Here is a 26,336-nt window from a genome sequence, read left to right on the forward strand (position 1 = left end):
TTATAGCTATGACTGGTTCCAGACAGACTCTTCAGTGACTATTGTAATATATACTAAGCAGAAGGTAAACAATGTCTTTAAAATCAGAAAAAAAGTGAAGTCTTAATAAATGCCAGCTATTTTCTAAGCACTCTTTTTATATTATTAACTTATTTACTCACGGTAACTCCATGGAGTAGATCCTTTTGTTATCCCTGTTTTATACATGGGGAAAACAGAAAGATTAAGTAATTTACCCAATGTCACACAGTAAATGGCAGATCTAGCAGTTTGAACCCAGGCAGTTTGGCTCCAGAGTATATACTCTTAATAGCCATGCTATAGCGTCTTAAAAAAAGCTAGACTACAAAGTATTTTATGTATTTTCCACGCACACACGCATCTGTGTGTGTGTGTGTGTGTGTGTGTGTGTGTGTGTGTGTGTGTGTGTGTGTGTAGGCATGGATAACAAAAGTGAGAATCCCAGTTAACTTCATTGTAAGAACTAATTTCTTGTGCATAAATTGGAATTTGAAGGACAGTAGAGACTATGATACTTGGTTTAGTATGCTTAAAACACTAATGGGATTCAGACACCCTCTTGAAACTAAAATTAAGGGGTTAATTGATTTACTAAGTACGTATTGAATTTCTGCTTTATTTGCAGCACTATTTTAGAATTCAGGGATCTAATGATGGGCTAGATATGTACATACTTGGCTTTCATGGGGCTTGCATCTGAGAAATCAGGTCAATACACAGACAACTTACAACATCTGCAAACACATCCTTCAGCAACTGGCAAGGTTCTCACACTGGAGGAACCATTTAAATTTAAAGACAAGTTCTGGCAGCTAGGGATTTCTGAGAATGCATGCTACTTCTGCAGTAGCAGAACCACAGATGAGCTCTGAGTTCCTCTGACTGTTGCAGCATGATGTGACAACAGGAGTGATGGTAATCTGCTTGATACAGCCAAGAGGACCAGAGGCACTGCCAGAACCGCTTCCACTCTTTCTCTGTATTGTCTCCTCATCACACAGTCCAAAACCAAGAGGCCATGGCCTAAGGAGGTTGGGGTCTGCTCCTATTGGTAATGTCAGTGAGGCACAGAGGATGAATGATTAAGGGAAGGGGGAAGATTTCTATGTGGAATAATGCATGCATTATACAGTATACATGATAGGTGTCACAATAACTTGTACCAAGGCTATGTAGAAATTAGAGCTGTCTAGAAAGCTGAAGTCAAGAGGTTGTGTAATTTGCACAGCATCATGTAGTAGTAAAAAGATTAAAATGAAGATACATATCTTGATTTCTGGTCTGATTCTAATTTTTTCCAGAGTATTTATTCAATAAATATCTACTGAGCACTTACTAGGTGCCAGGCAATATTCTTGACAGTCTCATACATTCAGAGCTTAGAGATGAGTGGGTGAGATAGATATTAAGCAGAAACAAATATATAATTAAAATTGCAATATGTGCTTTGAAGGAGAACTAGGTTGTATGAGAGAGAAAAAACAGGAGTAGTATTTATTCACCTTGTGGGTTCTATAAAGAAATGCCTTATGGGGGTGCCTGGGTGGCTCAGTTGGTTAAGTGTCCAACTCTTGATCTCAGCTCAGGTCATGATCTCACAGTTTTGTGAGTTAGAGGTCTGGACTGACAGTGTGGAGCAAAAAGATAGATAGATAGATAGATAGATAGATAGATAGATAGATAGATAGATAGATAAAGCCATATGAACATCCACTGATCATCTTAAAAGTATAGTAGTTATAGAAATTTGGGGCAAATTTTACTTTTTAATCTTTCTCTTTCTGCTTTCTGTTTAAGGATATTAATCTAGACTCAGTAATAGTTGATCATCAGGATGATTCCTTTAGAGCAGAAATACTTATCAAGGATTATTCATATATTATACACGTTGGTAAGTACTTTATTCTTTATTAATGGAAACAACTCCAGTTTCCCTTAATTCTGGCAATAAACTTGGTCTACACTCTAGGTAGCAAAAATATTTTATCTGATGTTGTCATTTTGTTTTGTCATTTTTGATTTATCTTTTTTCTATTTTTTCTTTACACTAATAACAGTGCAGGCAAATGGCAGCCTGACCTCACCTTTCCCAAGTTTAAACAATTCAGTGCAATCAAAGCCAGTAATGATGTGAAATATTTGTTGCCCTGGCTTTGTTAAATGTCTTTTACTTGATATCTGCAAACAAATCTCTGGAGACCTGTCCCATGCTCCTAGAACAGCCATCACTAAGTGCTCATTTCATTGGCCTGTTTTTTTTGCCAGCTCCACCATGGGAAGTGCAAGGTGGCACCAAAACAGCGTGGACTGTAAAGTTGTATTGTATCCCTCAGCTGCCTGTTCCTTCATAACCTGTTCCTTCATAACGTACAATTCACTCTGTCTGCTTTGAGAAATTAAAGATCAAAAGAAAGAAACCAGAACTAAAATCTAGAACCAAAGATGCCAGATTTAAAAAAAAAATTTTTTTTAAACATTTATTTATTTTTTGAGAGACAGAGAGAGACAAAGGGTGAGCAGGGAAGGGTGGAGAGAGAGGGAATCACAGATTCCAAAGCAGGCTCTGGGCTCTGAGCTGTCAGCACAGAGGCTGATGTGGGGCTCAAACCCACCAACCATGAGATCATGACCTGGGCCAAAGTCAGACACTTAACAGTTTGAGCCACCCAGGCACCCCAAAGATGCCAGATTCTTAATCCACATTTCACCCATAATGACTCTAGGATTTCACCCTGTTCTGCTCCAGTGAAGGCGATATTGTTCTAGTTAGAAAAGAAACAAACAACAACAATAAGAAAACTATGCTTTAAGCAGTCATTCTTTTTAAAAAAAATTTTTTTAAATGTTTTTATTTATTTTTGAGACAGAGACAGAGCATGAGCAGGGGAGGGGCAGAGAGAGGGGGAGACAGAATCTGAAACAGGCTCTAGGCTCTGAGCTGTCAGCACAGAGCCCAACGCAGGGCTCGAACTCAGAGTGTGAGATCATGATCTGAGCTGAAGTCAGACGCTTAACCACCTGAGCCACCCAGGCGCCCCTTAAGCAGTCATTCTTATATGAAGAACATCATTTACTTTTGCAAAACAGAGACTGATTCTCCAGACCTTGGGTGACTCGGGATTCTGTTTGCTGCCTTACTGTATTTTTTTTTCCTGACTCTTTCCTTTTTTTAATTTTAGTTTTTGGTTTTTTTTAATTTACATCCAAATTAGTTAGCATATAGTGCAACAATGATTTCAGGAGTAGATTCTTTAGTGCCCCTTACTCATTTAGCCCATCCCCCCTCCCACAACCCCTCCAGTAACCCTCAGTTTGTTCTCCATATTTATGAGTCTCTTCTGTTTTATCCCCCTCCCTGTTTTTATATTATTTTTGTTTCCCTTCCCTTATGTTCATCTGTTTTGTCCCTTAAAGTCCTCATATGAGTGAAGTCATATGATATTTGTCTTTTCTCTGACTAATTTCACTTAGCATAATACCCTCCAGTTCCATCCACATAGTTGCAAATGGCAAGTTTTCATACTTTTGATTGCCGGGTAATACTCCATTGTATTTATATACCACATCTTCTTTATCCATTCATCCATCGATGGACATTTGGGCTCTCTCCATACTTTGGCTATTGTGCATAGTGCTGCTATAAACATGGGGGTGCATGTGTCCCTTCGAAACAGCACACCTGTATCCCTTGAATAAATACCTAGTAGTGCAATTGCCAGGTTGTAGGGTAGTTTTATTTTTAGTTTTTTGAGGAACCTCCATACTGTTTTCCAGCGTGGCTGCACCAGCTTACATTCCCACCAACAATGCAAAAGAGATCCTCTTTCTCCGCATCCTCGCCAACATCTGTTGTTGCCTGAGTTGTTAATGTTAGCCGTTCTGACAGGTGTCAGGTGGTATCTCATTGTGGTTTTGATTTGTATTTCCCTGATGATGAGTGATGTGGAGCATTTTTTCCTGTGTCGGTTGGCCATGTGGATGTCTTCTTTGGAGAAGTGTCTATTCATGCCTTTTGCCCATTTCTTCTTCACTGGATTATTTGTTTTTTGGGTGTTGAGTTTGATAAGTTCTTTATAGATTTTGGACACTAACCCTTTATCTGATATGTCGCTTGCAAATAGCTTCTCCCATTCTGTCGGTTGCCTTTTAGTTCTGCCAATTGTTTCCTTCGCTGTGCAGAAGCTTTTTATTTTGATGAGGTTGCAGTATTCACTCTTTTACTGTATTAATGAAATACCTTCAGTCCTGAATTTGATCAGAGTAGAAAAATGTTTTTTCTTTCCTATTTTCTCCATTCGGTAGGTTAATCAGACTGGAACCTTAAACTTTTCTTCTAGAAATAACCTGCCCTATTTTTTCTTAGCATGAGACCTAATGTATATTGCCTCTTGGGGAAGAATTTTAAACAAACACTCTGGTATCTAGAAAAGTATACACTACTCATTAGCACTGCATGATTTTTCTTTAAGTAAAACCTCCTTGCCACCATCTATTATGTTTCAAATACTTTATGGCTAATTTTGTTCACACTGTAGCTAACAATATTGTAGCACACAATACAAAAGAAAAAAAAAATTCCACAGTCAAAAATAGTCACATTTTTTACTCCAAAATACTGCAAAAAAAAATACTTCTGGATGCTGATATTGGATTGGAAGGACTAATGCAGAATTGTAAGTTCCAGATAGCCTTGTTAACACAGTGAAGTTTGAAGCAGATGTCTGTGAAAATATTTCTTCCATCTCCTCCTTCTGGAACATAATTTCCATAAGGGCAGTGGTTTTTCTTTCATTAACTGTTGTATCCATAAAGCCTAGAAAGTAATACATACTCAGTAATTTTCTTTCAATAACTGAATGAATATTCAACCTCAGAGAACAATGAGAAAGGAAGAACTAAGCCAGACCCAAGCCAGGCCCATATACACACCCATGCTTGTGCTCACACTGAGAGCACGCACGCTTCAGGTGCTGCACACCTTCCCACTGTCCTCCTGTCTTGGTCTGTAGGGACGGCAGTCTGGGACCATACTTTGGACTAGTGTGGGTTACCTACTTGTTGGCAATTGAGTATTTGCTCTTCAATAGGGAGAGAAATTGAGAAGTTGAAAAAATGTATTTATATTTAAATACTTTGACATTTTGGTTGTGCAGTTTCTTTCTCCTGGCTCTCAATGTTTTACTTACCTTGAGAGATTTGAAACAGTGTATAAAAGAACCATTTAAATGATCTTACATGGTGTTCATAGACTGTATGAATTGAAGTTGGATTTTAACTAACATATTTTTCTTTCCTAGAACTAAGCCATGAAATTGAAGAAGATTTTTCTGGTAAGCTACCAAAAAATAATTACATGTATGCATGCACACATACACATACACACACACACACACACACACACACACGCACACAGGGGAGAGAGAGAGAGAGGGAAAGGAGGAGAAAAATCAGCATTTGTCTTATTCTTCATATGTATATTTTCATATTACAAAACAAAGATGTGACATTTTCTTTATAAACAAATATGTTAATGTTTATAAATATATTCTCCCAGGTTTTTTCTCCCTCTTTAATTTCCCCTTATTCCTTTCATCTCTCTACCCTTTCCTTTTTCTCTCCTTAGAAAAAAAATTCCTGTCTTCTTTCCATTCTTCCTTCCCTCCTTATCTCCACCCCACTCCTGACATGCAGCCTGTTAAATATACTAGACCAGACAAATTTTTCTTAGGTGTATATATTTAAATATGTAATGTTAACAGAGCTTATTAGATTATGAATTTTTCTGCATATAAAAGTGCAATGTGGATTTTACAAAGCTGTTAATAACATAAGATTCATAGAATGGTGGTTTTTTGGGTTTTTGTCTTTTGCTTTTAGCTTTATTGAGGTATAAATGACAAAATTATAATATATTTAATTGCATGATGATTTGATATATGTATACATTGTAAGAGAATTCCAAAAATCGCGTTAACACATCCATCACCTCACATATTTACTGTTTGTGTGTAGGTGAGAACACTTAAGTTCCACTGTCTTAGCAAATTGGAATTGAACAGTATTATCAACTGTAGTTACCATAATTATACATTAGATCTTCAGACCTTATTCATATCTTAACTGAAAGTTTGTATGCTTTTGTCATCTTCTCCCCACACCCTACCCTTAGCCACTGGCAACCACCATTCTACTCTCTGCTTATAGGAGTACATGACCTTTTCTTTTTTCTTTTTTTTTTTTTTTTTTTTTTTTTTTAAGACTCTACATATAAGTGATACCATGCAGCATTTGTCTTCTCTGTCTGGCTTATTTCATTTAGCATAATGCCTCCAAGTTCATCCGTTTTGTTGCAAATGGAAGGATTTTCTTTTTTTTTTTTTTTAAGGCTGAATACTTCATTAGAGATATGTACACATATATCTGTAAATATATATACTTTTTTAAATATTAGTCCTTTCCTGTTTTAAAGTACTGTCAGAGTACCCTATACTGGTCCTGTGCCTTCTTTTTTTCCATATAACATAGTAAACTCTGTAAATTGTATAAAGTCAAGGACCATGTTCCCGTATTTGTTAAGCTTCAAATCAATGAATGTTCATTGAAATGAATGTATTTGACTAATCTATCTTAAAAAGTTATTGTTAAATTGCTATTGAATTATGTGTTTACAGTGAAAAAGAATAGAATGTTTCTAAACACAAAATGAAACATACTTTAGGTCTTCAAAAGCATATTCAATTCATAAAATTTTATCAATATGTAAAGTCTATATCTCATTATTATACCCATATATTCTGCACTATCTTAAAAAGTCAAAAATAAAAAGATAATGTAAAGGGGTTTTAATTATTTAAGATTCATATGCACTTTTTAGTGATTCATGAGGCTTTTTCTGTGTTTACTAGGCTCAGTATTGATCTACTGAATTTAATCATAAGAACCTCTCAAATCTCAATTGAGAAATGTTAAGAGTATAAATAAATTAAATTTGCTCTTATGAGTCCATTCAATGACTAATTTATATGTCAGCCAGCCCCTTCCTTTTTTGTTTTGGTTTTTAGCTATGTGTTAATTACTTGCCATGTCTATATTTGAGCTTATATGAGAACTGTCAATACGTATTAGTTTGGCCCTTGATAAATCAGTTTGAAAGAAGTTAACTTGAATCATAAAGTAAATTAAACTGGATTTAACATCACTTAAGGCATAAACAATTTTGATATGTGTACAAAGTCTTACTAATGATCCCTGTTATTCCTATCAGATCAGGACATTTGTATTGTTTGAGAAAGATTGATTTTAGAATAATGTATTATATTTAGTTTCAATGAATACAAATGGAATTTATCTTTTCAGTGCGGGTTGTTGAGAATGTGGGAAAAATAGAAATTGTCCTAAAGAAAAAAGAGAATGCTTCTTGGAAACGTCTTGGTCACCCCCTCGAGAATCATAATTCGCTTATTCTAAAGAAAGATACAGGTATGCTGTGCTGTTATTTTGAGTCCTGTGTTCATGAAAATATTTTGTCAGTAGTACAACTGTACCAGAATTTGGAAGGCCATTTTGAGATGAACCTTTAAGAAGTTGAGAAAGAACATAGTGTCTTTTTTACTCCTTTTTTTAAAAAAAATTTTTTTAGTGTTTATTTATTTAAGAGAGAGAAAGAGACAGAGTGCAAGCAGGGGAGGGACAAAGAGAGAACGAGACACAGAATGCAAAGCAGGCTCCAGGCTCCGAGCTGTCAGCACAGAGCCTGACATGGGGCTCGAACTCATGAACCCCAGGATCATGACCTGAGCCGACACTGGCTGTTTAACCAACTGAGCCACCCAGGCGCCTCTCCTCTTTGTTTTCTTTTTTTGAGGTATAATTGACATATAACATATACTAGTTTCTGGTGTGTAATGTAATGATTCGATATTTGTATACACTATGAAATGATCATCACAGTAAGTCTAGTTAACATCTGTCACCGACAGATTTTTTTCTTGTGATGAGCTCTTTTAAGAGCTACTGACTTAGCAACTTTGAAATATTCATTACTGTACTATTAGTCACCATGTAGTAAATTATATCCCCATGATTTATTTACCTTTTAACCCATTCTCCCATTTTTCCCAACCCTGACCCCTGCCTCTGACAGCCACTAATTTGTTTTCTGTATCAGTGAGCTTGAGTTTATTTGTTTTGTTTTGATTTTTAGATTCCACATATAAAAGAAATCATACATGTTTGTCTTTGTCTGACTTATTTCACTTAGCATAATATCCTTAGGGTCCATCCATATTGTCCAAATGACAAGCTGACAAGGCTTTATTCTTTTTTAAAACAGCTGGATGGTATACCATTGAGTGTGTGTATATATATATGTATGTGTGTGGTATGTATGTATGTATATAAATATATATACCACATCTTCTTTATCCATTCATCTATCAGTGGACACTTAACTTGTTTCCATATCTTGGCTATGGGGAGGTGCATGTATCTTTTTATATTAATATTTTATATTATATTTTTGTTTTCTTCAGATAAATACTTAGAAGTGGAATACTGGATCATATGGTAGTTGTATTTTTAATTTTTTGACAAACTCCATTCTGTTTCCCTTAGTGGCTGCACCAATTCAGATTCCCACCAACAGTGTACAAGGGTACCCTTATGCAACTCTTATTTTGTGTTTTTGAGAATGTCAGTTCTCAGAGGTGTGAGGTGACAGCTCATTGTGGTTTTGATTTGCATTTCCCTGGTGATTGGTGATGCTGAGTACCTTTTTATGCACCTGTTGACCATTTGTATGTCTTCTTTGGAAAATGTCTCTTTAGGTTCCCTGAATTTTATTTTTAGGTTTTAATCTATTTTTTAATCAGATTGTGTTTTTGCCATTGAGTTGCATGAGTTCTTTATATATTTTGGATCTTAACCCTTTATCACATATATGATTTGCAAATATTGTCTCCCATTCAGCAGGTTGCCTTTTCATTTTGTTGGTGGTTTTCTATTATTGTAGAAGCTTTTTATTTTAAAAGTTTATTTTATTTATTTTTGAGAGAGCGAGCAAGCAGAGAGGAGGGGCAGAGAGAGGGGACAGAGGATCCAGAGCAGGCCTACACTGTCAGCACAGAGCCCGATGTGGGGCTCAAACTCACAAATTGCAAGACCGTGACCTGAGCCGAAGTCAGATGCTTAACTGACTTAACCCAGGGGCCCCTTGTAGAAGCTTTTTAGTTTGATGTAGTGTCTAACTTTAATTTTGCTTTTGTTGCCTTTGATGTCAGCTCCAAAAAATCATTGCCAGGATCGCAAGTAGCTTACCATCTGGTTTCTTCTTCTTCTTGTTACAGGTCTTACATTCAAGTCTTTAATCTACTTTAGTTTTCGTATATGTTATAAGATACTAGTCTAGTTTCATTATTTCGTATATGGCTGTCCAGTTTTCCCAGCACCATTTACCTAAAGGGACTGTCCTTTCCCCATTGTGTATTTTCTTGCCTCCTTTGTCATAAATTAATTTACATATATGTGTAGGTTTATTTCTGGGCTCTCTATAATTTTCCATTGATTTATATGTCTGTTTTTATGACTACCATATTGTTTTGTTTACCATAGTTTTGTAGAATAGTGAAAAAGGGGAGTATGGTACCTCTAGCTTTCTTTCTTAAGATTTAAGATTTCTTAAGATTGCTTTGGCTATTTGAGTTTTTTTGTGTGATTTCATACAAATTTTAGGATTATTTGTTCTAGGTCTGTGAAACATGCTATTGGTATTTTGACAGTGATTACACTGAATGTGTAGATTGTTTGGGGGAGTATGGACATTTTAACAATTTTTGTGGATTCTTCCAATTCATGAGCATAGTATCTCCTTCCATTTGTGTCATCTTCAGTTTTTACCATCTATATCTTATACTTTTCAGACTACAGGTCTTTTACCATCTTGGTTAAATTCCTAGGTTTTATTCTTTGTGATGCAATTTTAAATGAGATTGTTTTCTCAATTTCTCTTTCTGATAGTTCATTATTAGTGTACAGAAATGCAACATATTTTTTTTTGTATATTGATTTCGTATCCTGTAACATCAATTATTATTTCTAACAGTTTTTTGGTAGAATCTTTAGGGTTTTTTTTAAATATGTAATATGTCATCTACAAATAGTGACAGTTTTACTTCTTCATTTCTAATTTGGGTATTTTTTATTTCTTTTTCTTGCTCTGGCTGGGACTTCCAATATTATGTTGAATAAAAGTGGGAGAGTCAGCATCCTTCTCTTGTTCCTGACCAGCTTTTTACCATTGAATATGATTTTAGCTGTGAGCTTGTCATTAGCAGCCTTTATTAATGTTGAGGTGTGTTCCCTCTCTACCCACTTTGTTAAAAGTTTTTATTATAAATGAGTGTTAAATTTTGTGAAATGCTTTTTCTGCATCTGTTGAGATAATCATATGGTTTCTGTCTTCCATTTATTAATGTAGTGTATCACATTGATTGGTTTGTGGATGATGAACCATTCTCGTATCCCTAGAATAAATCCTTCTTTACCACGGTGTATAATCATTTTAATGTATTGTTGAGATCAGTTTGTTAATATTTTGTTGAAGATTTTTACATTTATGTTCATCATGGTATTGGTTCTGTAATTTTCATCTCTTCTGGTGTCCTTGTCTCGTATTAGGGTAATACTAGCCTTGTAAAATGAGTTTAAGAAGCATTCCTTCCTTTTCTTTTTTTGGGAAGGATTGGTATTAATTTTTCTTTGAATGTTTGGTATTATTCACCAGTGAAGATATCTGTCCTGGACTTTGTTTGTTGGCAGGTTTTTAAATTACTGATTCAGTCCTTACTAGTAATTGGTTCATTCAGAATTTCTATTTTTTCATGATTAGGTCCTAAAAGATTGTATGTTTCTAGGAATTTAAATACATCCCATAGGTTGTCCAATTTGTTGGTGTATAATTCTTCATAGAATTCTTTTATGATCTTTTACATTTCTGTGGTACCAGTTGTAATATCATCTCTTTTTTTCTGATTTTATTTGAGCCCTAATTTTTTTTTTTAAGTCTAGCTAATGGTTATCCAATTTTACTTATCTTTTTAAAGAACCAATTCTTAGTTTCATTGATCTCTTTTATTGTGTTTTTAGTCTCTGTTTCATGTATTTCTGTTCTGATATTTAATGTTTTTTTCCTTCTACTATCTTGTGCTTCATTTATTCTTTTTGTTCTGGTTCCTTGATATATGAAGTTAGGTTGTTTTTTTGAGATTGTTTTCATTTATTGAGGTAGGCATTTGGTACTATGAAATTCCCTTTAGAAAACTGCTTTTGCTGTATCCCATATTTTGATATGTTGTATTTCCTTTTCATTTGTCTCAAAGTTTTTTTGATTTCTTCTTTTATTTGTTGACCCATTGATTGTTCAAGCATGCTGTTTCATCTCCACACATCTGTGAATTTTTCACTTTTGTTCTTGTAATTGATTTCTAGTTTCATACCATTATAGTTGCAGAAGGTGTTTGATATGATTTAAAATTTGTTCTGTGGCCTAACATATGTTCTGTGTGCACTTGAGAAGAATGCATATTCTATTGTTTTTGGGTGGAGTGTTCTGTATATATCTATTAAATCAGTTTGGCCTAATGTGTCATTTAAGGCCAGTGTCTCCTTATTGATTTCCTTTCCGGTGTAAGTGGCATATCGAAGTCCATTACTATTAATGTATTGTCAATTTCTCCCAATTAGGTCTGTTAATATTTGTTTTATATATTTAGATACTCTAACCTCTGTTGGGTATATAATATTTACAAATGTTATATCCTCTTTTTGGATTGACCCCTTTATCATTATATAATGCTGTCTTTGTCTCTGATTACGGTCTTGGTTTTGAAGTCTATTTTGTGTGATAGAAGTATAGCCAACTCAGCTTTCTTTGGGTTTCCATTTGCATGGAAATTCCTTTTTTCATTCCTTTGCTTTCTATCTGTATGTGTCTATCTGAAGTGAGTCTCTTATAGGCAGCGTTTAGATGGATCCTGTTTTTTAATCCATTCAGCCGCTCTATGTCTTTTGACTGGAGAATTTAGTCTATTTACATTAAAATGATTATTGATAGGTATGTACTTTTTGCCATCTTGTTAATTGTTTTCTGATTGTTTTGTAGTTCCTTTCCTCTTGCTCTCTTCCGTTAGGATTTGATGACTTTTCTTAGTATTATATGTAGATTCCTTTTTTGTTATCTTTAGTGTTTACACTATAGGTTTTTGCTTTATGGTTGCCATGAATGAGGCCTACATACAAAAATCCATATTTGTAATGGTCTATTTTAAATTGATAACAACTTAAGTTTGAATGCATTCTACAACTCTACATTTTTGATGTTACATTTAACAAGAACTTTTTTCTTGTGTAAACCTTAAGTCATTATTGAAGTTGCAGTTGTTTTTATCACTTTTGTCATTAACCTTCATACTAGCTTTATAAGTGATTAATCTACTACCTTTGTTATATATTTACCTTTACCGATGAAATTTATACTTTCATATATTTTCTTGCTACTAATTAGTGCCATTTCGTACCAGCTTAATGAAGTCTCTCTAACATTTCTTGTAAGGCTAGTTTAGTGATCATGAACTCCTTTGGCTCTTACTTGCTTGGAAAACTCTTTTTTTAATAGAGATTAAATTTTAGTCTCTACTATCTAATGTTTAGGCATTACAAAGTTATTAGGTAGTGATATCTGAATAGGGAAGCCTCCTTGTTCTTAGACTGTTGTTCAACCATTTACTCCTTCAGGTTCCTTTTTATGAAAGGTGCAAAAACAAGTTTAAGTTTATGCCTCATATGCACATCACCTTTTTTTTTTTATATTAAAGACAACATGTTTATTGTTTTTCTGTTTATTTAAACCATTTTCTCAGTTTACTCCTAAAAGATGTAATTCGTTTCCTTCATTTCATTTCTTCATTCATTTCTATTTTTTGTTTATTTTTTAGGTTTTTAATCTTAGTATAACATATTTATAAAAAGAGAATGCATATTATAAGTGTTCCACTTAATGAATTTTCACATAATGACATCCTCTATATTTGTTTGTTTGTTTTAAGTTTATTATTTTGAGAGTGAGGGAGAGAGAAAGGATCCCAGGCAAGCTGTATGCTGACAGTGCAGAACCTGCCTGACATAGGGCTCAAACCCACGAGCTGTGAGATCGTGGCCTGAGTTGAAACCAAGAGGCAAATCGACTTGGCCACCCAGGTGCCCCGATCCAAGAGTTTTAAAATTTCACAATATGATATGCCTTAATGTGGGTCTGTTGTCATTTATCTTACTGGCTCTTTATCCTTTGTGTTATTTTTCATTATAGAAACTTAAGACCTACAGTTCTGGGAAATATTGATTTTTCTTGTCTTCATAGTCTGTTTTTTGCTGTCCAGAATAAGAAGTATTCTTATTTGAAGCCTTTTTAAATAAGTCTTCTAACTAGCTCATCTTTTCTCTCTTATTTTCAATATTGTCCTTTTGTTCTATATTTTGTTGGGTGATTTCTTTAGCTGTGTCTTTCTGTTCTTCTATTGACTTATTCATTTCTACTATCATATTTTTAACTTCTAAGAACCCTTTTCATTTCTGTTCCTTTGTTTTAGTATCATGTTCTTCACAGCCTCACTTATCTTTTTAAGAGTTACTGACAGAGTTTTAGAGTTTCCTTCTCCCTATTTAACCTGTGTCCCCAAAGTTTGTTTGTTTTAGTTTGTCTTTCATATTAGATGCTTTCTTTGAATGTCTTTTGATCCCTGACTATCTGCTCATATATCTGGGGGTGGAACTCTAAAAGCTGCTTAGAAACTTTGTGCATGTGGGTGAGACTTGTTAACAATAATATTACCTATATGGATGGGTCGCTTCCTTGGAAGAAGTTCGATGCCAGTATTTTGCAAAGTCTTAAGAGTAGACAGTGTCCTACTTTGCACTCAAAATTTCAAAAGTCTTATGGGGAAAGTGGGCTGGGTGTCTGTAAATTTAATTTCTTTTATTTGTTTGTTATCTAGTATACTATATTAATTTGCTAGGGTATTTGCATAGCAAAGTACCACAAACTGGGTGGCCTAACAAATTTTTCTCAGTCTAGACGCCAGAAGTCCAAGATCAAGGTGTTAGCAGAGTTGGTTTCTTCTGAGACTTCTTTTCTTTGCTCGTAGATGGCCATCTTCACATGGTCTTCCCTTCATGTGTCTGTGCCCCTCATTGCCTCTTTTTATAAGGACATCAGTCATACTGTATTAGGGATCACACACTAATGACCTCATTTTCACTTATTTAACCTTCTAAAATAACTTATCCCCAAATACAGCCACATTATGAGTTACAACTTCAACATAGGAAAATTGAGGGGGACACAGTTCAGCCTTGTAATATATACCCAATCCAGAGACCCTTTGTTTTACCCACTCTAGAGAGTAAACTTCTAATATTTTGCCAGAATAGGAGAGGGCCAATATGTGTCTATTATAAGTAGGGCAGGACTTCATAAAGGGTGAGAGATGGGAGATTTCTTATAAGAACATCTGGAAGGTGGTTTCAGCTCCATCTTCACTCTAATTCCAGAGATAATTGGTCCTGCCAATTCCTGAGCCTTTGGGGATTTTTTTTTTTTTTGTTATAAATGAGTTGAGTCTGGCTTTCTTTACTTCTAGTTTAGGATTCAGCTTTATTGAGTCTGTTGAATCAATACTAGTTACTAGTTACTAGTTATCTCTTTACTTTGTCAGCTCCTAAAGTTTTGTTGCATTTTTTAATTTCCATTATTTCTGTCCTTGTAGTCTTATGCCTTACAAAACAAGCGAACAACCTCCTCTCCCCACAAAAAAAAAAAAAAGAAAAAAAAGAAAAAAAAAACTTCACTATTTTTTTAGGGGAGTTAGGAGGAATTAACTGCATGTATTCACTGTAGCATCTTTAAATATTTAAAATTATTATAGGGGTGCCTGGGTGGCTCAGTTGGTTAAGCATCTGATTGTGGCTCAGGTCGCGATCTCGCAGTTCGTGAATTCACGCCCCGCATTGGGCCCTGTGCTGACAGCTCAGAGCCTGGAGCCTGCTTTGGATTCTGTGTCTCCCTCTCTCTCTGCCCCTCCCCCATGCTGTCTCTCAAAAATAAATGAATATTTGAATTTTTTTTAATATTATAAATATTTAAAACTATAAAGATATATTTGTGGATAATATTTAATTTCAGTAAAGTATCAGTGTTATTTTGAGTATATGTTGTGACTAGAAGGCTGTTTTAGGCACAATGTGAATTATTTTCCCAAGTGGAAGAACATACACTGACATGAGATTGAAGAGTACTTTTTTATAAAGAGACAGACTAGCAATAGCCAGTTCTCTAATACAACCTGAACATATTCTGAGGTAGCCCCAAGTGAACAGATGCTGATGAATTTGTGAATGACTCCCTGAAAGAAGCAAATTTCAAGCAGTGTTGTGAAAGTAACTCTCAAAAAAGTAATAAGAAACTATGAAGGGTTTTCCAGGAAGAGCTTCAGACTGTTCCTAGGTACTTATTGTGCTAGGTATTTTGCAGGTTGTAGAGAAAGAAAAATGTAGGCCATGAGTGAGGAAAAGTCAAATAGAATTCTTTTATTGTGGTATTAGGAAGGGAGAAAGAACATAGAGAAATAATAGTGTGATCTAGCAGATCAGAAGAAAATAGATAAAAGATAGTGATGATGAAAAGAGATACTATTAAAGTGAAATCTCTTGCCCTGAAATGATGTATCTAGTGATTGAAAAATCATGGCAAACCGGATAAAAGCCAAGCCCAAGAAATAAATGATGCTAGGAACTAAGAGTGACCTCTGTTTGGAAGTTGTTAGAATGAGTATCTCTCAGGTTTTCTCTATAATTTCCTGAGGCTTCCTAGAAACTCTTTTGTCTCTGCCATTCATTTCTGCTTGAGTCATGAACCACCATAGTTAGCTTTAGCTTTCTTGTCTAAAATTGGAGCAGTGCATGTATTTTTCATTGAATTAAGTTTTTCACCTTGGAAAATGACTAAGAGTTTAGGGGATACTTTTATTTATTTGGCTGAATTAGCAAAGATAATTTCTCCTTCCTTTCCCCTCCTTAAATGGTGACAGGAATTGTAGATTATTTTATTCACTAGCAAAGTTGAATACTTATATCATCAAATTATTGTGATTAACTTGCTGTCAATAACATAAAATGTTTATAGTCCATCACGTGGTTCCTAGGTTTTCAGTTTGTTGAAATTATTGACTTTATGATACTAGCATGCTGGCTTCCTCTTACTGAAATGTCTTAACTAAAAAATTGTTGTTTGAAATGATATGTAAGTTGAAGACTTAATGCAGTAACTTCTCATGTCAAATCTAGAATTTACTTATACAAAAGATTAAAATACAGCAAAGAACATAATTAGGGAAGAGAAAACTACTTAATTTTTGCCTTTAATCCAAATGTAATAGGTGATATTTTAAACTGTTTATCAGTGGGACTAGACTGCCACTTATAAGTTGGATGCCTCCCACTTTTACCCCCAAGATGACAATTATGAGCAAATAGTTGTGTGTGTGTGTGTGTGATGGTGAGGAACTTGTTTGTCTGTCAAGGTTCAGAAACTGATAGGTAATTGGGTTACTGTTTCTATACCCAACCTAAAATTTTATTTTAATGCAGTTACCTTTACTGTGGGGACTTTGATCACCAAAGTTAGTATTTTTTTTTAAATTTTTTTTTAATGTTTATTTATTTTTGAGACAGAGAGAGACAGAGCATGAACAGGGGAGGGTCAGACAGAGAGGGAGACACAGAATCTGAAGCAGGCTCCAGGCTCTGAGCTGTCAGCACAGAGCCCGACGCAGGGCTCGAACTCACAGACCGTGAGATCATGACCTGAGCGAAGTCGGACGCTTAACCGACTGAGCCACCCAGGCGCCCCCAAAGTTAGTATTAAAGATTTGCCAACAAACAACTCAGTACATGAATATTGGGATACAAAATTGTAAAAAATAATTTTTAAATTTTTGTCATAATTGTGATGTCAGTAGCCACTTATAAACCTTTATGTTAAATATATTTATTGAATCTGTAACTGTCTTTTTAATGTAAATTGAACTATGTGAAATTGCTGATACTCTATTTTTAACCTAGGAAACTTGACAGTTTTACGTGGCTTGACCTATACTTTCATAACAGCTTCTTTTTAAAAATTTTTAAATTTTATTATTAGTTTTTATTTTTTGAAAGAGAGCATGCGTGTGGGTTGTAGAGTGGCAGAGGGTGAGGGAGGAAGAGATTCTTAAGCAGGCTCCATTCCTGGTGTGGAGCCCGATGACACGGCTCAAACCCACAAACCATGAGATCGTGACCTGAGCTGAAAATCAAGAGTTGGATGCTAAGCCACCCAGGTGCACCTCATAATAGCTTCTTAACTACAAAAACCACACACACACACACACACACACACACACACACACACACACACACACTGAGGTACTGTCTGTACTCATAAATGTGCTTGTTGACATACTGTAAGCAATCATTTAATTGAGACTTTCTGTAGGCCCATGATTCTGCAGGCAAGCTGCTTGCTCTCTCAATGGAACAGACCTTCTTGAAGGTGTAGGAAGAACCACCTCCTCACTGCTCCCCAAATTTTGCCTGTACATCCATGTTTCTTTGCTGTCTAAAATAAGCATTCAAAAGTACTAGAAATGAAGAAATACTGAAAATAGCAAAGAAAAACTTCTTGTGCTTTGTTCTCTTAAATTATCTCCTCTACCCAGCAGGCATGAAGTTGTCCTATACTCAGTAACCATACAATGCTTTCGCATCTTGCTGTCTTATTTTCATCTCTATCAAAATGGCCCAAACGTGAAATCTGAAGAAACACAGAATAGATGGGGCAGACTGTAACTGTGTAAGAAATTATTTACTGTGTTAAGAGATAAATGGAAGAAGTTTAAAACCTTAGAATTCAGGTGATTCAGGGACTTGAGTATACAGTGTTGGCTGCATTACTAGTTGTGGAATGAGAGAAGAAAGGTGATGGGTATAGAAGTGTTCCAGTTTAGTGCCAGTCTTGCTAAATGGTGTGTGGTCTAAGACTCCATTGAATCTAGTCTTGGAGAAAGAGCCACCTTTCTACTACTGTTCACTGTTACTGTTTAACTCCACAAAATCCTCACTTTGAAAGATTTAATTCTCATCAGTCTAAGGTAGTAAAACATCTTAGTATAACTTTAGGAATATTTTTTTTTAACAGCTAAGACAAAGAGGAATCTGTGTTTTATTGTCAGTTTGATATTACTAAATTACCAATTATGTATGAAAATTCTCAGTTTTTGAGCATTCTGCTTCATTGTGTTTTATCCCAGTATATGAAGAGACAGATGTATGCCCACAGATAACTGTCATCCTTAGCGTTGGAAGACAGGTTGTGAATGTATTCTTATTCATATATACAAGAATGGTTTGGGCGAGGATATTAAAACTGTACTACTAGAGATTACGTGCAAGTTTTATCAAAATTAGTGAAAAGCCTAAATAATTTTTTAAAAACAACAAAATAAATGCAGTTATGTAACTCTTTTAAAAGTAATATAACTCAGGGCACCTGGGTGGTTCAGTTGGTTAAGTGTACGACTCTTGATTTTGGCTCAGGTCATGATCTCATGAGTCCGTGACATCAAGCCCCGTGCCTGCCTGGCTTTCTCTCTCTCTTTCTCTTTCTCTTTCTCTTTCTCTTTCTCTTTCTCTTTCTCTTTCTCTTTCTCTTTCTCTTTCTCTCTTTCTATTTTATAAATAGATAAGCTTAAAAAAGAAAATAAAAGTAGTATAACTCAAATTTGTTATTTCTTCAGTATAGGAAGATATTCTAATGACTTCATAAGTTTGAATTATTTTATCAGTAGTCAAAATGTTATACATTTGTACAGTGCTTGAAAATAGTTTATACTGAAGTGTTCTAAACATCATTCGTGCAGTCAAGTTCACTGCTTATCGAGGTTCACTGCTCATCAAGGTTACTGTCTTGGCACAAACAGATGGCTAGCAAGGCCCGTACAGTATGAACTGTGACAGATTCTAAGTGAAATGTCTGTTGGATTGAATGGCTGTAAGTTGCGGTTTTTTTCCTGTATGGACATATTTAGTACGTACATATATTTTTAAGTATTATAGATGTTAGTATGTTTTGGGTTGTTTTTTTCCCCCAAGACTACATTTTTAAGTATGTAGTCCCACTAACTGATTGCCCTATGTTGTTCAGGAAGATCTGGGAGGAATCGATGAGTAAAGATAGATAGCAAATTAGGAGGTAAGTAAATGACATTTAGGTGATTGACAGTAGTAATGAGTGCTAAGAAGAAGTATCATCGATCAAAACAGAAGAGAATGGGGATATTCAAAAAGAGATATATGTGGGATGAATCTTGACTTGCTGAACTGATTCCTTAATTTGTACGTTATATAGTAGGAACTTGTAAAGGATAGAAGGATAATCTATAAATTTGTGCTTGTACTGACATAGTTAGAATGGGGAGGAAGGCACTAAAGAGCCATAAGCTAGTGTTGAACAGTGGTTCTCACACTTTTTGAACAAAGCTTATGAACTGGGGTAAGAAACTCATTAATAACTTCTTGCCTCTTTCCACATCTTCTCCAGCTGCTCTGTGACCTTGCACAAGCTATTTACCTTCTACAAGCCTCTGTTTCCAGTAGGGAAAATAAGAGTGGATAGGTGCTTTAAAAGTATGCTAAGTTGGAGTAGGAGTCGAAGACCAGATTGATGGCAGTGTGAACTCGTAAACCAGGGTTCTCTCTCTGCTCCTTCTCCCACTGAAGACTTCATCTGGATTTTAGCCTTGTGAAATTCTTTTCTTTAGAAGAACAGAAGAAACGTGTTTTTCATGTTTCTTTTCAACCAGAAGGAAAGAGTATGCCCAAATTATCATATTGGCCTTAGTATTTCAGTATTACCCTGAGTGATATCATATGTGTGTTATTAAAAGAAGTGAGGTGTTTGGGATGGAAATTTTTCTGTCTCATGCTTTTGTTTCACCATCTTATATTTACTTCAGTTTCTCATTTTCTTGTCTAATTATTTATGCTCACGAAGCCAAAAACCTGACACTTAAATGATGGCATTGTGCAGACTGAACTAGTCAGCACATCTGCTTCATAGTCTTTTTTCCTCCTATGTTTCAGGGCCATCTGTCTATGCTGTCTCTCTCTTCAGTATAATTAAAAGATAAAAGCTTCCTTAAATGTTTCTGAAATTTTTAGAATCTGGATGTTCTTTGAAATTATAGCAGACTTATAGGCAAGATGTTGAAATTATTTCGTTGGTGTTAAATAGCAAGAATACTCTATGAACTCTAACAAGAAGTGTCAGTAAATTACTGTAACCCAGGGTTTTGTTGTGTTTTAAATATAATCGAAGAGATGCATACTTCCTGTAGCACATCTTTTCTGGCAGACACTAGAGTCGGCATTGTCATCAGCGGATGAACCTTTTCATCCATCAGTAAAGTTTTCAGAAGGGCATGATTACATTTCATTATAAGATAGCACTAAGGCCCTTAGGCCTAGGCAAGACAGGCACTCGCCCTGGACTCCAGACTTGGAAAACTCCCCAGTGGCTCTCTTCCAGTCACACCCCTCCCATAGGATGAGAAGTGTGCAGGGCCAAAAAAAAGTCCACCTACTGTTCACCCTCTTTCCTTCAACACTGCACTCTGAGCATCTGGAACCCAGAATTCATGCTCACGTGTCCTCAGATCCAATTGCATTCAAGGAGTGGCCAAGGCTATTTATGAGGAAAGCAAGTAGATGAGCTTAAACATAGGGGATGTGTATCCACACCCACATAAAGCTCCACTCAGTGTCAGACAGGGTGGGGGGGTGAGAGGAGAAGGGGGGCAGGCCATAGCTAGTCAGTGGGGGTGCAGCTCTCATCCTCTGCCATCTTCCTGCATGGAACTCCGAGAAATTCAAGAATCCTGAATTTGAACCTCACCTGCTAGGACATTATTTAACAGTTATTCATGTGATTTATAACTTTTAAATGTTTAGACATATAGTACATGGATCTCTGATTGTATTCTCACTCTGAGTCCCAGAAAGGAAGGGACAAGGAGATCACTTGAACCTGCATTTCTCCTTGTGGGTAAGCCTATGTCCATTGATCCTTTGTCAGTTGAATACTGGATTAGGTGCTCTAGGATAACTTTACAGTGATTCCTTTAGCTGTAGTCTGGTCCAAGCTATGCCCTGGCACTAGAATGAGGTGACTCGAAGAGTGCCCCTTGGTTTTGGTGTGCAGTGCTATACTCGAAACTTATGTGCGTGCTGAGCTACCATGGAAGCAAGTGGAAAGATTTAGTGACTGGGGTCTTTAGGGCCCACAGGGACAAGGGAACATGAGAAATTGGATGATACTGTGGCCAAAATGATTTCTTAGGATTATAAGTGAATTTCAGTTTTCCACTCACTATTGATTATTAGGTGTTGGGCCTTCACCCCCTAAAATCTTGAGTAAATCTGTACCTACTTAAATATTTTTAGGTGTAAAAAAAAAAAAAAAAGGTGAGAGAATAATTAGGATAAGAAATTATCAGAGTTAATTCCTTTCCATCTCTGTAAATGCTGTTTTATAAGAGAGGAAATAACAAAACAAACCAGCATCATCAGTCTGTCTGGTGTACTATTTATGTCCAAAAAAGAATTTTGTAAGTGAAAATGTTAATGCTTCCAGAATTCCGGTAACAAGTTCTTCTAACTTAAATGATATTAGTTTGTTCTATGTACAAATCATATTTCCTGAGCTTGGGATATTAATTTCAAATATTTTCAAAATTTATAGAAATACTTTGTTTCTTTTTATTTGTTTATACATTAGTACCACAAACTGGGAATTTTCATTTTTCTCTTAAATTAATTTTTTGAATAATGAAAACTTACACCCTTATATATAAAAGTTTTGCTGTAATCATTTCTTAACAGTTAAAATTATATAATTTGTATACATATATACATAAACATAGAGAAATAGAATGTATATTTTTCCTGTGTTTATCAAAGAAATATTTCCAAATTATTTAATAGTACTGATATTGTTAAACCTTAAATACTTTGAATTTCAAAACCATTTGGTAAGAAAAGACTTTAGAATGTAGATTTGTTGATTATCAAATATTTTTCACATCTGTAATTTAATTATATAGCTGTGAATATAAGGCTTAAAAGATGAAATTATTAAAATGAATTTAAGAAGAAATAAATTAGGCTTTAATTTCTTAGAATGTAATGCTTTTAATATGTTACAATTACAGAGATATGAGGAAATAAGACTTAGTGAAGTCATTTTTCAAACTACAGAGGTATTTACAGTTTTAAAAATAGATATCTCAGAAAATAAAATGAAAAAATTTCCAACTTTCAGATATTCAAACTACTGATGAATATTTATTTATTTATTTATTTATTGTTAATGTTTATTTTTGAGAGAGAGAGACAGAGTGTGAGTGGGGGAGGGGCAGAGAGAGAGGGAGACACAGAATCCGAAACAGGCTCCAGGCTCTGAGCTAGCTGTCAGCAGAGTCCATCATGGGGCTCAAACTTAACGAACCGTGAGATCATGACCGGAGCCGAAGTCAGACACTCAACTGACTGAGCCACCCAGGGGCCCCCTGATGAATTTTTAAAGCATGTAGGCATTTTAGTGAAATTTGAGCTTGCCTAAGTATAGAAGCTGAATCTGTGCTTTCACTTAGTCTAGTGTTACTTTATTTAATTTATTTATCAATGAGAGAAAATGAATCACTTTCTAGGTTTATACTACAGAAAGTGCCGGTTAATTTCCAAGGAAGGCGTTACTCATGATACGAAGCTTTTCTGCCTGATGCTGCCACCAAGCACTCATCTTCAGGTGCCAGTTGGGCAACATGTTTACCTCAAGTTAACTATTACAGGTAAGGTAAATAAAGGTTTTGGGGAAACCGTTTCTTTCCTTATTAGCAGTTGCAAATCAGTACTAATCCTTTTAGGAAGTAACCATTTAGGTTATTAATAAATGCTTCTGGCAGCTGACTGATTAATAGCCAGGTTCTAGGTTCGTAGATGCAGCGTTCCTGCATGTTGGAGCCGCAGCCCTGCCTTATCACTGTAGGGAGCGAAGAAACTGCCGGTCAGAGAGAGAGCTCCACCAGCACTGTTACTTATTACTGAGAACACTAAGGGAAAGAGGGGAGGGAGTGCCTAAGTGGTCCTTCAGGGAGACAGCCACTAGAAACACATCCCAGTATCTCTTAGTAACCACATATGGTTGTGTCATTTCGGAAGTTGAATGTGTAAAACTGAAAATGAGTGATGATTAGAAATGATTTCCTTACATGTGCTGCCAGTATAAGAAGTTCTATAAAGACAGTCCTTACTTGAATTCTTTCTCCCTCATTTTCATCCTAAAGTTACTTCATTTACTCATTTCAAACACCCTTCTTATCCTTCTAACATTTTCTTGTCCTTCTGAAGCTGCAGAAGGTCACATTCTCATGTCAGTTAGTCTTCTCTGCAGTCAGTCTAGCAGACTGCCAGCCGGGGTTGGTAGGTACAGTAGGTTCCCACAGCACTATTAAGTTTCCCTCCTCACCATCACCAGTGCCAGGCTGTCAGTCAGTAGCTGCTGTCTTCCCAGTGTGGTCATTGTCGATGTATTATAATCTTACGGGTGGATCAATTTTTAGATGTCAAGGAGCCATGTATAAAATTTTGGTCTTAAAAATGTGTGGGGGCTCCTCTTTCTTTGGAATTTGGCTAGCTAAAATATAACACAAATTCTTATTAGATTCGTGTTTTTTAATAGTATATTGTTGGAAGTAGTTGGATTAACATTTTTTCTTTCAGTTGCCAAAGCAATATATATTAAAAAATTAAAACAGCTCACAATGTATAAAGTAAAAAGTGAAATTCTTCCCTTTCTTAACCCAATAATCCCAATGGCCATCTGTAACCATTGTTAAAAATTTGGTACATAATTAAAATTGTTATGTAAGTACCTTCTTACACCTCTGTGTAAACTTTTGATGTCTTTTTTTTTTTTGTGGCCCATTACAAAGTTTATATGCTGATGGAATAGATGGATGTCTACATTTATTACCATGAGTCCCTATCATACTGCACATAATAAATGTACATTGTTTATATGATGGGTAAAATATTGATTTGTTAAGTTTATTTCAGCATGCATAGGCTTCAGGGGTGTGTGTGTGTGTGTGTGTGTGTATACATCTAATGTGTATATGATTCTAACTACATGTTCTCTGTATATAGTATGTGTGTGCATCTCTAGGGAGAACATATAGTTAGAATCATATACATATTAGATGTACAGTTTGCAATATGTAGTGATAGAATCATAATATTTGTATGTTTTGTCTTTATTCAGGGCTTTTGAGATTTTTAAAATTGAATTTCTGTGTCATGACTTTTTCTAGGTACTGAAATTGTGAAGCCATATACACCTGTATCTGATTCCTTACTCTCAGAGTTCAAGGAACCAGTTCTTCTCAACAATAAATACATCTACTTTTTGATCAAAATCTATCCTGCTGGACTCTTCACACCAGAGCTTGATCAGCTTCAGATTGGTTCGTATTCTTTTTTTAAACCTCATTTCTGTTCTAGATAAGAGCCCGTGTTATACTTATCCTCTGGTTATCTCCATGTGGGAGTCTATCAAATATCTCAGACTCAACTTGCCTGAGACCAAAGTCATGTTCTCTTTGTCCCACCTAATCTACCCTTACTCCCATATTCCTCATCTTTATTATTTATAGCATCACAGTTCATTTTTGACACCATCGAGAGGCTTGAGTTATCCTTGAATCTTCCCATTTTCTCCCTCCCAATCTAGTCTGCCACTAAGGTCCAGTGAATCTACCTCCCAATGGCTTTTTAATCTTTTCTTTTCCTTCCCTTCTGCCACCTTCTCGGATCAAGCCTTCATCATCCTTCTCATGACCTCTAACTGCTCTCAGTCACCTCTAATGGAGTCCTTCTGTTTCTGTTTATTTGCATTTCCAAGATGCCCTGAGGAGAAATTTAATCATGTTTCTCTGCAGCTTTGAGATGTCTGACGGGTGTCCATTACTTAACGGTTAAGTCCTCTGCATGGCCTATAAAGACTTTCATGATCCCTCCAGCTGCATCTCTCATGTAACTACTTGTATAAATACAAAGTACTTATACTACTCAGAGTTCCACAAGCTTGTCACCCTCATTCATAGGTACATGCAGTTGCCTCACGTAGGACACCCATCAGTCCTTCCTCTACCTGTCAGGTACCTTTTTTTTTTAAAGACCCAAACAAAATACCACTTCTTTTATGAAGCCGCCCTTCTCGTGAACCCCTCAGTAACTAACACTTTGTTCATAGTTCTCAGATAAGAATAAATAATATTCCTTCTTTACAAAACTTTGAGTTTGAGGGTAAAGATTGTCTTCCTTATCTTTATAGTTCCTATACCTCAGCATGGCAATTGGCACATAACAGGCTCTCAATAAGTGTACTTTGAAAGAATTAATAAAAAGACTATGATGAAATCTATTGTGATTTCAAGACCCCTATTCCTGTTTCTATTCCTTTTTCTGTACCTTCAACTTTTCACTGCCTTTTGTTTGACAGTAAAAGTGCCCTTCCTGTTTTTAACATAGCATTAGCAGTAACATTGAGGTGCCAGTGAGATAGGTCATTAAAATTTGGAAATAAAGAAAATTTGTTGCTTTCTGGAAGTTAAGCCAGTCTCTACATAATGGATATGATTAGTCCTCTTTGGTTACAAAGATCAAAATATTGAATATGAATCAGAACCTAAAGAATCTTGGGATCCCTGCAAATCTAGTGAAGGTGACTATCATTTTGTGGTAGCCTGACATGTGATTATAGACAGCATGTGGAAACTGAACCAGTGTTATTATAACCTTTTCATAGAGATTGTGTGAACAGATCAGGGTGGAGATTTAGCCTAGAGCATGAAAGGGAAAGCCCAAAGAATAAGATGAGTGTTTTTTCAGTTTCATCCAAGGGAGCTAGACATGGCCCCAATACCTGTGTCCCTTGGAGGGACACACTGGCATGATAGTGATAACTCATGAAAGCCTCGTCATGGCTTAAATGAGCTACGCTATAAAATTATCCACGTCTTTGTTTCAACTCCATGTTCACCAAGCAACTCTTATATGATTATGTTGGCTTTCCAAGTGTTCTGATACTGAGAATGAGATGCCCTGGAAGGGGT

The 26,336-nt window shown here is 35.7% G+C and overlaps 1 protein-coding gene across 5 annotated transcripts in view; it reads left to right on the plus strand.

Moving 5' to 3' along the window:
- The window catches only part of LOC102966675 (cytochrome b5 reductase 4), a 93,203-nt gene that overhangs the window by 49,473 nt on the left and 17,394 nt on the right, over positions 1 to 26,336 (plus strand). For all 5 annotated transcript variants that reach the window (XM_042986750.1, XM_007090154.3, XM_042986752.1 and 2 more), the window contains exons 7-12: positions 7 to 64; positions 1,819 to 1,912; positions 5,319 to 5,351; positions 7,378 to 7,500; positions 22,872 to 23,012; positions 24,534 to 24,686. In XM_042986750.1, coding sequence (XP_042842684.1) covers positions 7 to 64; positions 1,819 to 1,912; positions 5,319 to 5,351; positions 7,378 to 7,500; positions 22,872 to 23,012; positions 24,534 to 24,686 — 602 coding nt within the window. The remainder of the gene's footprint in view (positions 1 to 6; positions 65 to 1,818; positions 1,913 to 5,318; positions 5,352 to 7,377; positions 7,501 to 22,871; positions 23,013 to 24,533; positions 24,687 to 26,336) is intronic.

Source organism: Panthera tigris, chromosome B2 (genome assembly GCF_018350195.1).
Source record: "Panthera tigris isolate Pti1 chromosome B2, P.tigris_Pti1_mat1.1, whole genome shotgun sequence".
In the NCBI taxonomy this organism is placed as follows: domain Eukaryota; kingdom Metazoa; phylum Chordata; class Mammalia; order Carnivora; family Felidae; genus Panthera; species Panthera tigris.